At 35.7% G+C, this 12,663-nt stretch overlaps 1 protein-coding gene across 2 annotated transcripts in view; it reads right to left on the bottom strand.

Annotated features, from left to right (window-relative positions):
• LOC140157500 (pleckstrin homology domain-containing family G member 5-like) overlaps positions 1 to 12,663 on the bottom strand; it is a 239,306-nt gene that overhangs the window by 185,616 nt on the left and 41,027 nt on the right. For both annotated transcript variants that reach the window (XM_072180711.1, XM_072180712.1), the window contains exon 2: positions 3,088 to 3,847. In XM_072180711.1, the coding sequence (XP_072036812.1) occupies positions 3,088 to 3,379 (292 nt within the window). In that variant the 5' untranslated portion in view covers positions 3,380 to 3,847. The remainder of the gene's footprint in view (positions 1 to 3,087; positions 3,848 to 12,663) is intronic.

Below are 12,663 nucleotides of genomic sequence, written 5' to 3'. Positions count from 1 at the left end.
CCTAATTGGAACCATCATGCGTACACATTGTCAGCGAAGACTGAACCCACCGGGCCTCAACTCGTCCTTCCAGGTGATAACTGGGATAAAGAGGAGAACCACACAGTTATATAGAACCAAAATTAGACACAATCATGCATTCCCATGGTTCATTTGTGACAATGGTGTTAAATCACACAAATGGATCTCATTCTACTAAATAAGTTGTACTCTTAGAAAAAAGTGTGACTTAGAACCTATTTTGTCCTATATACGGAACCGTTTTCCAAGAAAGAACCATTTTCCCAAAAATGGATAGGAACCTAAAACATTCTATCAGCTTTGTTGGTTCTAGAAAGAACTTTTTCTTAATGAACTTTTTCGGTTCTATACAGAACCTTTAAAATGGTTCTTTGTCAAGGAACTATTGCACACCCCCATAGAGGAGTTTGGAATTTTGACCAGTTACGATTGCTGAAAATCTAGACTTTTGAAGTGTCTAAATACGAAAAAATCTAATAAAAAATAGTTCACAATCAAAAATCCCACATTTAAGGGAAGGGGTATGAACGTTTGGATAGTATTTATTGTGGGACATTAGAGCACATCAGACATATCGAATTGCATTCTGAATACGAAGAATATCCTTCTGATATCAAATAATTTTGATTTTTTTACATTCGCAATGTAATACACATTTTATGGCAAATCATTAAAAATTGATATTTTTGATATTTAACAGTACTCGAAGTAAACTTTATCAATCTGATGATTTATACTTAAAGTGTATGTAGGTGGGATGAAAAGCTGACGATCAATTGAAAATTTTGACCTTTCGTATTGAAGATATGGATTTTTTTCCCAAAACACCAAAACAAATTAGGTCTTTTGGGGAAAAATCCATATCTTCAATATAAAAGGTCAAAATTTTCAATTGATCGTCGGCTTTTCCTCCCAGCTACATACACTTTAAGAATATATCATTAGATTTATAAAATTTACTTCGATGACTATTATATACCGGTATCAAAAATTTGAAAAATATCTAATTTTAATAATTTGTCATAAAATTTGTATTATATCGTGAATTTCAAAAATGAAAATTATTTGATATCAGAAAGACATGCTTCGTATTCAGAATGCAATTCGACACGTCTGAGGTGCTCTCATGTCCCACAAAAAATACTGTAGAAACGCCATAAACGCTCATTCTAGATTCCTTAAGGGGCTCATGATTTTTATACATTTTTTTTCCAAGCTTTTTCCACTAACTTTGGCAACCCTAATTCCAGTGCACCTATTTTCTGGAATAGCCCATTGTACCGCCAATATGGACCATTTTGCCGTACACTCTCAGGTCAAATGTCACAGGCCTCAGCATACTTTGCAGAAATTCACTAACCGCTGGATAGCCCAAGACACATCATATAAACCAGTTAGAGAATAAGCGATAGGAATTTTTATTTTGCCTATCCTCTACCTATGATAAGGCGACAGGCAGGTCCAATATTTTGAGTAGTGGATGCCGGCGCAGCCGGTATCCACTACGATAAAAATATTGGACCTGCCTGTCGCCTATCATAGGTAGAGGATAGGCAAAATAAAAATTCCTATCGTTATTCTCTCATTCTTAGTCAGTTAAATATTATTTTAATAACTGTAAACTATTTTTTAAAGCAAAAATTAAGTTACCGTCATAAAAACTCCCCTTTTTCTCAAATGAACGAAACTTGTTTACAACTTCACATCTTTTGTTGCGCGTACTGCTAGCGGCGTGCGAGTATTCCGCTTTGCGTCTCACGCATACAACGCGATACATACGCCAAGCACCTCTATGAGGGTGTTACGCGTTATCAACACTTATGATGATGTGGGGTCGTCTACAGCCTGATAGACGACACCCAAAATCATTCGATTGTCCAATCAGATTATGTGTCTACTAATAGACCACTCCCACTGACTAAGAATTAGCAATAAATGGGGACTTGCAGCTAAGAAGCGCACACCAAGGTTGAACCCTGGTGTGCGCTTCTTAGCTGCAAGTCCCTATTTGTAGGCTATTGCAGTTGAAATCCATACACCCCCTATGGGAGACATGACCTTAAATCTCCTACACAGAGGGTGTAGATTTCAAATAGAGCCACACATTCAGGCTATCCAATTTGAAATTTACACTCCCTGTGTGGGGGAAATTAAGGCCATGTCTTCTATACGGGCATGGTGGCTCAGTGGTTACGGCCTTGGACTCATAATCTGAGAGCTTGCTTTACGTGCGTGGGTTTGAGTTCCCGTCACGCCACCCTGTTGCGCCCTTGGGCAAGGCGCTTTGTCTCGCTTGCTTCACCCCACCCAGGTGCAATGGGAAGCTGTTAGGGGTAGTCACAGTCATTGTACTGATGAACCCTGCGCCATTTGTAGGCAGCAAACGTGGTTCCGACATATTCTAATAACGGCGGAATAAATGTAAAGCGCTTTGAGGCTGTTTACGGCATAAAGCGCTATATAAATATCTACATTTATTTATATGGATTTCAACTGGAGTAGCCCCAATACAGGGGCAATTGGGCATAATTATAATGAGCAACACTCAATGGACGAAGGTGACTTTACTGAAGAAAACAGAAAAAATAAATAGCCCTGTAAAATCAATATTCTTTGATGTCTTGTGCACACCCTGTGAATACCAAAATAAACCATCGCAGCCAGGTTCAGTTCCCAGAGTTCTTGTACGGGTAACGAAGACAACAAGCAGTTAGTTCCTTGCTCAAGATAATTAGCTCAATTCTTTCACAATAACCTATAACTCACATCACTGCATGAGTAAAATTGAGCCACCTATGTGTCTAATTAAATTGAGTCATATTAAATCAAGTCATATCAAATTAAGTTGTATTAAATTGAGTTATTAAATCATATAATATCAATTGAGTTAGATTAAATTGAGTCATGAGATTGAGTCATTAATTTGAGTCATAAATTTGAGTCATTAAATTCGGTCATATTAAATTGTTTCATATTAATTGAGTCATATTAATTTGAGTTATATTGAATTGAGTCATATGAGATTGAGTCGTATTAAACCGAGTCATATTAAATTGAGTCGCTTACCTTTTTGATGTCCATCTCTCAATAGATGAGGTTGATATATTGCTTCTGAGCTGGTACTAGATGTTGAAATCAGAGAATCCCTATCGCTGGCAGTGGCAAGCGATGAATTCAAACTGGTTATCGAAGAGGCAGTCATTATTGGTTCGCTTTCAGAGCGGAACCGCTGCTCATCTGCTAGGTTACCTAGGTTACGGCTTGTTGCCATGGCAGCCATAGTACGTTGAGGTGAAGATGTGGAAGACCCAGTGTAACTGGTTGAAGTTGTTTCGTTAGTGTCTGGGTCTTCTTGCATATCACCGGTTATTAATCCAGTTTAGAGTCAGCCAATTAAAAACAGGTAGAACCAAAATCCAGATTGGTTTAGTTCAACCCAACTTGGGTTAACTGCATAAAATCCCAATCCTTAGCCTGGTTTACCTTGGTTCATCCAAGTTTAATATATTTAATCCAAATTACATGAAGTTTAAATCCAGTTTCATCCTTGTATATGTCAGGTTAAATCCTGTTAATCTAGTTCTTCTGTGAGTGTTACCTTCGTTCATCCAAGTTTAATATGATTGATCCAAATTACATGAAGTTTAATTCCAGTTTTATCCTTGTACATGTCAAGTTGAGTCCCGTTAATCCAGGTTGAGTCCCACTAATCCAGGTCAAGTCCCATTAATCCAGGTTAAGTTCCATTTAAACTAGTTCTTCTGTTATGTGAAGGTGACTGTTTATAAATTCAATCAACAGCTTCATTGTGAATTTATATGTGAATCTGTGTGAAAAAAAAAGAAGAAAACAGTCATTATAAATTGGTACTTGTACCTTAAATGAAATCAAACGTATCAGCTAATATTGTGCAGTAAACTTGCAAATTTGAAAGATGCATTTCGTTTCAAGGGCTGTGTACAGAAACTGAAAATTCAGACTTAATTGATTCATTATTATTCTGAGGCATAATTTTTCATTTTAGTTTGGACAACAAAAATAGAACTCATTAGTTTTATCCTGATTAGGGTCCGATTAATATTTTTATGCCGGGGGATTGGGAGTTTGGAGGGGGGAATCCAAAATTTTTGGGTTTTTTTTAAGGAGTTTTTTACTAGCAGTTTACGAATGCTACATTTTGATGCAAACCCCATCAAAATCGGACACCTGGTTACTGATTTTATGAGCAATTTATCAATGGCTAAAACAATATAAAACAAAAGAATTTGAACACTGTTTTTGCCAATGTCTCAAAAACAATATTAGCGACATCCGATTCATTCCCCTTATCATGTCACATATGCTTAATTCTTTTTCGGGATGTTTTTTGCTCAAAAGGGCAAGTTCTGTTTAGGGTACATTTTGACAATCTCTAGTCGCACAGGTGTACACTATGAAACGCCTTCCCCTCCAAATCCAGGCAATATGCCAGCTTCATCACATGCAGTTAAAATCTGGCACTTTTTTAGAAACCAACTGCATACAATCGGTTAATAAAAAGGTTGGTAGTGTAATCTTCAGGTAACTGTGCTTGGCATGATTAAGTTCTGATGACGACAAGTGGGATGGTTTTTAATAGACTTGTTACAGAACCGTCTCATTGACTAGTATCCGGGTACGTACTACACCAAGGGTACTTCAGTTTTCGCACAATCAATTTGTCATGTTCCCACATGTAATTTGTAAACATTTCTCTTTTTTTTATTTATTTTTTTATTTTCTAATAAGATCCATAGATCCGGATACACTAAAATAGATGTTATTTGTTTCATAATTGGGTCATTTTTGCAAGATCTCATAATTTGTATCAAAATCAATTTAGCACTAAATGTTTCACTTAACTGTGTGATATGAGCAACTTTAATGCTCTGCGTGCTAACTTTCAACATGAAGTTCCATGTTTTGCGATATTTTCTGAAAATATCAAGAGCTATCTTAAGAACCACTGAACCAATACTAGGCTTATTTGTATTCATTTTAATGCATTTTGCATGCCGATTCCAAATATGGTCATGGAAATTGACAATTATGAAATTTTTGAAATAAAAAATTTCAAAATTAAACCATATTTGAAATCTGAAATCAGCATGAAAATGCATTAAAATGAGTACAAACAAGCCTAGTATTGTTTCAGTGATTCTAAAGATAGCTCATGATATTTTAGAAAAAATCTCATAACTTTTATGTTGACGCCTATAGATGGCCATCATGCAGAGGGTTAAGTGATTTCAGAGGAAAATATAGCCAACTCATTCAAACACATCTGAAACTGTTATACTAAGCCCCCGGACTTCGCCTGTTTATGCCTGTTTGTACTCATAATACCATGTTTACTTGTATTTTTATTCTATCTGCAAAAAAATAGTATCAAGTTAAACATGTAACATCTTGAATCATTTGATCATTTTGCTCATTTTGTGGGCCTGTAGATGTGAGCAAAGAAAGGGGTAATTGTAATTGTTATGTGAGCTGCAAGAACACAAGATTCACTAGGATCTACAATATGCTCATCTATCAAGGCACAGTTCTTTAACCCCAATACATTTGCACATGACCTTTGAAAATTTGGGTACAAAAACTAATACTCTGAAACTTGAGGTCGAATTTAGCACTATATGATTGTTTAATTGAGGTTATTGATTGAACTATGCCATTGGGATGAGGCCATTGTGGTCCATACTGAGATTGGTGGTTGTATATTAGATACCAGTTAAGAGGTACTTAAGGATTTCATATAACGAGACTTAATTGCAACAAGAAACGATGAGGAAATCAAGAGTGTATGTCGACATCGTGCCTACTGGGCTCCACTTTTTTATGCACGGCAGAATTTGCAAGAAAACAAGATGTAAACTAAAGGGCATTTTAGTACCAAATTTAACACAATTGCAGAATATCGCTACTTGCTATGTTTTGAACAGACTTCTAGCAGATGATATTTTGTGTCTCAATAACAATTATAGGATGTTTTTATTTTGTTAGTGTTCCTCCGTCACTAAACAAACCGTCTGGGACAACCCGTGAAATGACAATCGGTGCTTGGGTAATGAATTTCAAAGGCCAGCGCTGACTGACAGCCAATTGTCATCTGTACATTTTATGATGATGATGATTGGCCAATCAGAAAAGATGTACTATGAGGTTGTCACCAGATGGTTTGTTTAGTGACAAAAGACCACAAATCGTGGGACCGAGACTAACTGGAAAAGATTTCACAAAATTTCAAAAGGAACATATACATGTATTAAAATGTATAGCACAATCTGGTTCCTACATCTCAGTCCAGTTCACTGATTACAAAGAAATGGGTGATTATAAATAAATTAACATATGTCACAGGAAAACAACAGAAAAACTACTTTAGAAAATTTAACACAATGTCGAATATCGCTCATTCTACAAAATCCTGTGCCAATCCACTATAAAAATTGAAAAAATAAAAGTTGTTCAAAAAGACCTGCTTTTTGTGTTTTTTAAGAGTAAATGTATCACTACTTTCAGATGTAAAAAATCAGGCTAATGTCAGCAATACTGCAACTGAGATATAAGCAAAAAGTGAGGAGAAAAAACATTTAAAAACACAAGAAAATGGATATATAAAAGGTTCATAACTTTGCAACCAAGTATATAAAAGCTCCATGACCTGAAAATTGCTTGGAAGTCATTAAGGATATCATTGGCACAATTAACTAATTAAAACAATTATTCAATTAGCAAACATTATAGGACACTCAACCAAAGCAATCAGAAATTGACATCTTTAAAATGTGACCTATTATCACCTATAGCTTAAATAGTGGTTATATTTTGGTAGATTGTTGATAAAATGCAACAGAGAAAAATAATATGCACATTCTTAGCTATTCTTCAATAAGTTGAAGCAGTGAATGGAATTGGAGAAATGGTAAAAAAGGCAATAACCTTGTGATTGTGATTGTGTTAATTGTTTATCAATTTGGTGGTTATTAAAATATGTTTATTCAACACTTAGTTATCAATCTATAAAATCGTTAACAAATATCATTATCAAATTGCACCATCAAACTACTGTATATGGTTTAATTTTCCAAGTACATATTTTTTGTGGCTTTGAGAGTTATGGCTATTTATTTTAAAGAGGGTTGACCGTATTGGTTTAGAATATGGATTGTCTTCAAACTTAAATACAATTTCAAATATCGCCCCCTTTTATATGAATCTATGTGAGAAAACAAAAACATTTTCAGCATAATGTTAATAATTAGCACAATTAGCAATCCAATACGTTGGTATGCGCAAATTGCATTATGATCCAGCAGCGACCCAGGTACTATGGGGAGTGTTATCCTGCGCGGTGGGGAAATTATTTTTATTTTCATTATGTTCTTTTCTTTGTTTTCTTTCATTTGACACCTCTCAAGTTAGTCAAGTAGTGTCGATAAGGTTGGAACTTTTTTTTTCTTACAAACGACCCTAAAAATTACCAAAATCTTTCAGATTTTTCACATTTGTTTAAGGGGTACTACACCCATTGCATTTTGTTGTTGTGTTTTTTGCATTTTGTGAAGAAATGAGAAAAACCTTTTGGCTTCTACCTTTAAAAGCATGTAAGCTACATTGATACTGATGCCACCAATAGAACAAGAAGATTTGTCCCTTCATTTTGCATACCACTTTGTCCAATTTTTTTCTCATTTCTTCATAAAATGCACAAAAAACAAAAACAAAATAATGCAATGGGTGTAGTACCCCTTAACTGACCAAATTAAATTAAATAAATACATTATAATTGCAATATTGAAAACCCGAGATTCAGAAGTGACAAAGCCAATGCTCCCCTCCTATGCCTACCAACCACAAAGGCGCACTGAATATTTTGTAGGCCTATATAACAAATCTGAACCAGAATAGCACCGTAATTATATCAGGAATATCCTGCAACTTTGAAAAACATGGAAATAGTAGATTAAACTTGGTACAAAGTACATTCAAACAGCCATATCAATGATGCACATGTATCTAAATCATGCACTGTAAAAGGGCATATTTTCGCAAGCAGTCATTTTCGTGATTTAGAGTATAGAGAGGCAAATGTTATTTTCGTGATTGCTAAGTCCTGCCCTATACGTGTAATACATTGTTGCATATATTTAATTTGTGAGGTGTAATTTTTGATGTTAGAGCTGAGCTCCAATCTCGAAATTTGCGAAAATTACACCCCCACGAAAATTTCCCCTTTACAGTACAAACTTGCAAAGACAGAGAAGATATCTCACACTTCCCATGATGCATTTCTCTCATTTTAATTTCCTGTACTGATTTGCTATCTAGCACAACATAAGTCGATAGTGACGAATTGTACCTCATTGAGCACATCAACATCTTGCAAAATATGATGTTCATTTCTTGACTATCGAGCCACGTTCAGCCAGTCTGTTCTCAAAATGCAAAAGGCAAACAAAGGGAACCTGGACCTGTATTAGAAATATACCTGTTACAGGCAAGCCAAGCTGTAACTCTGAAAGTTTCATGCCCGGGTGAAAAGTTACCGGCCCAAACTTTTTAGAGCTTTTAAACGGGAAATTAAGCCGAAAGTATGATTCGGGAAGAAAATAATGAAATAGTATACTGCAAGACATGGTGCCTTCTATTTTTCTACAGCGTGAACACAAAAGAGTTCATATCATTGTCTTGCCTACTCTTCACGGTTGTTTGATGCATATAGAATTGGCTTCATTATTAAGAAAAGGCAAACTATAGATGGCGCTATTTATCATAAATCATATTTCTTAATTTGCAAGGGGTAGGTAATCAATACTGCCATTTAAACAGGTGGATTAGGTGACACATGCAACAAAGAAATTTTATAAGCATATTTCATCAAAAAATAAAAGGAATTATTTTTATTAAAAGCCTGAAAGAGTAATTTTCAGTATCTAAATAGCGCCACCTATCTTGCCATAAATAGATACATTTTATATCCGAAAAAGCTTTAAAAATGCTGTGAAAGTGAATAATGTTGTAAATAAGGGGAAATGAAAGTTGAAAATGACTCAAAAGCATCTGTATACATTAGTATGATACAGCTTTAAGCTGTTTAAGCCTAAAAATTGGGTTGTACATGATGTTTTGTTTCAAAAACTAATAAATGATCACATCAAACAGCTGTGGATCTTCTACATGTGGAGCCTTGAGTTAGGAGAACCATTGACCAAAGCATGTTGAAAACGGGTATCTCATTACTACAAATCAAGTATCCTAACTACGTTGGTACTAAATATTATAATAATGCGCAGAATAGAACTTAGGCTGGTTAAAGCGGCGGTTGAACCATTGAATGATTCTTGCAAGATCAGGCTTTTTTTGGATCAAAACTTATTTATACCGTGCTTCGCAAGTGATTTTACAAATAATGACAGATTGACAATGCATGCACGAATCATGTGTTTGAATATTTAAAAAGCTTTAAAACGAATACTTTGAACTTTAAAAAGTTACCGGCGGCCAGCCGGGCCGGCAACTAGACTGCTAGTCAGGGAAGTTAGCGGCCGAACAAAAACTACAGGCTATATATGGCGGTAGCGGTGCTTATTTCGAATGCAGACCTGCACAAAGTGATAGGATTGTCATTTGATTATATAATGAGGTGATGTTTCATGTTGCAAAGGATTCTGGGAAGGGTACAATATCTTCTCTGCTGTAAAGATAAGGCTCATTAGGGGATTTGGGAGTGAATTACAACATCCCTGCACTCCTCTGGCTATGGGCCTGATCAAACAATATACCTCTGTCACAACATGGAGCGTTCAAGATGACAGTGAGGTATCCCGGTTGTCCAATGAGGTCGCTGCCATGCATAAAAAATCAAATTTAGAGAATCAAGTATTTTTTTGAGACCCATCTCGCCATCGCCTGTGCATTAACTCGGGGGATAGCATTATTTTAAGTGGAACAACTAGGTGGGCATGTATGAAACAGTCAAATAATGAATAATGAATATTCGGCAAACAATATGTGATGCATGTATAATGGGGAACTTAACATCATCACTTTGCCCCCCCATGTCCCCGAAAAAAAAAAATCCTGGGCCGCCACTGCAGCCTCATCCCTCCACTTTACTCCCTCTGTATTATGGCTTTACCGCTTTACCCATATCTTCCGCAACTTGAGTGAGTATTTCAAATAGAATTAGAAGTTACCCAACTGTCTATTCTATTTGAAACTCACACTCCCTCTGTGGCCAACGTAAGCTAAATCTTCCACAGGGGTAGTGTGGATTTTAAATGGAATAGCCCAATGGTCTCTCTTTGCAGAGACACACTTGGGTCCTGATGGGATCAGGCTCAAGCAAAATGCTTAAGTCAGGCTAAAATGTATATATAGATAGGCCCACAAGATCCAAGATCAAGGAAAAGAAGGCCACTCTATATGTAAACTCCTATATCAACCGTATCTACTTTCTACACTATAAAATTACTACATTGGCAGGCCCGTAACCAGGATTTAATGCGTGGGGGGAGCAAATTTGAAAACGTGAAATGGCAGGTGCTGATTTTGAAAAACCTCTATTTTTTACCTCGCTATGCTCGCAAATGGGGCCTTTTGGGACATCCACCCCAAAGTTACAGGCTTGAACATTGGAATATGTCCTTAAATATATATGTATAGGACATGTTTAAAGCTTGCTTTAAAGCCTTATTCATCGCCAACAACTTTACTCCTACCTGTATTATACAATGATAATCCAACTTGAGATAAAACAATACCATCATCGTGCACAGGATCCACCATGCATATGTCATGCTAGTACACTAAGTCCCTGCACCAGGCCACAGTCCCTTTAAATAGGCTTGATACCAAAACTGTATTTCCTACATAGATATTGTATGCATGACATATTTCCCATCTTACTCCTTTAAACTATTTCCCAGCACTAGGCTTGAACATTAATACCAAAACTGCCATTTCCGACATGTGTGCCTACATAGATATTGTATGCAGGACATATTTCCACAGCATATTTCCCATTTTCTCTAAACTATCCAAAAGACCTACAATAACACCTTATATACAACTTACCTATACATGTATATAATCCAAGGTAAATACCAATAAAGCGATAGCGATATTTTTCTCCTTTAAACCCGTTTCCCAGCACTAGGCTTGTTACCAAAACTGCCATTTCCGACATGTGTGCCTACATAGATATTGTATGCAGGACATATTTCCACAGCATATTTCCCATTTTTTCTCTAAACTATCCAAAAGACCTACAATAACACCTTATATACAACTTACCTATACATATAATCCAAGGTAAATACCAATAAAGCGATAGCTATTAATTGCAGTTAATTGCATCAAGTCAAATAAAGTTAAATAAAGCACTATATATATACTTAGTACTTTCACTGCACACAATCACAGTATACAATGTAGATTCCTCACTGATTGACTTGTTTCCTGTACCATACAAACCAATGCACAAAACCAGTACTAATTTTTTGTCGTAACTTTTTTTGCACCGCAACAATTTCACACATATTTATAGTTTAAATTCCCTTTTAACAGGTTTAATGCACAGTCCCATGTTGATAATGCAATTTTCTGTCACTCCTTTCAACATTTGAATTCCATTCCGTACGGACGAAAGACACACAAAAATTGGTACACCTTGAAAATGTTAACACAATAGATCTGAGTTTGGAATGACGGTCCATTGTGTGTGTGCACGTACAAATGAATTACCCAAATATTATTTTAGTCAGAAATATTAATGGGAGATTTTCATTATAATTTGAAATTTCCCATTATATAACTTTTAGAAGTATTTACCATGATTGAATAATGATAAAATCATATAAAAGCATATTTGGTAGTGATTGATTGATGAGGGAAATTGTGGTACAATGTTGCGATTTGCTCAGAATTTCGGACCCACCACTATTGGTATGGTAAGGGTTAACTCAATACAAGCAGGAAATCGAAACTTGTTGATATTATTTTGCAAACATAGATACAATCCAGAGGGATACAATCTAGACAAGTATAACAAACACTGCCCAGAAAGAAAGTGCACACTAGTTGTAGGGTCATATACTCCTTCATTAGATGATAAGGAACAGTGAAATTTGCTTAAAAAGTTACCCTTTTCAGAGTCTTGGTTAACAGTGATGTAGCAACCTTACAACACCATAACTGTACAAGTAGGCCTATCCAGATTTTGAGATTTTATGAAAAATCTAAATTGAACTGATTTAAAAATTGGAAATTCAATATCTGATCACAAGTTGTACATATTCATGGCCATATTTGGAATCTGAGCATGAAAAAAGCATGAAAATGAGTACAAACAAGCCTGGTATTGGTTCAGTGGTTCTTGAGATAGCTTTTCATATTTTGAGAAAATAACTCAAAACTTGGAACTTTTTATGATGAACCCTATGGCCAGCATGCAAAGTATTACAGGACTGTTATGCTTACATTACAACAAAATGATTTGGACACTATGAAGTATGATGCAGCTTTAATCTGTGAAATCTAACTTTTTGTGTGTGGCAATGGGTTATTCCCTTTAAAATTCACACTCCCCCTGTGGAAGATTTAAGAAATATCTTCCACAGA

The sequence above is a fragment of the Amphiura filiformis genome, chromosome 7, assembly GCF_039555335.1.
Source record: "Amphiura filiformis chromosome 7, Afil_fr2py, whole genome shotgun sequence".
Taxonomy (NCBI): domain Eukaryota; kingdom Metazoa; phylum Echinodermata; class Ophiuroidea; order Amphilepidida; family Amphiuridae; genus Amphiura; species Amphiura filiformis.
The sequence above is the reverse complement of the archived record's forward strand: the minus strand, read 5'-3'. Positions and strand labels throughout refer to the sequence as shown.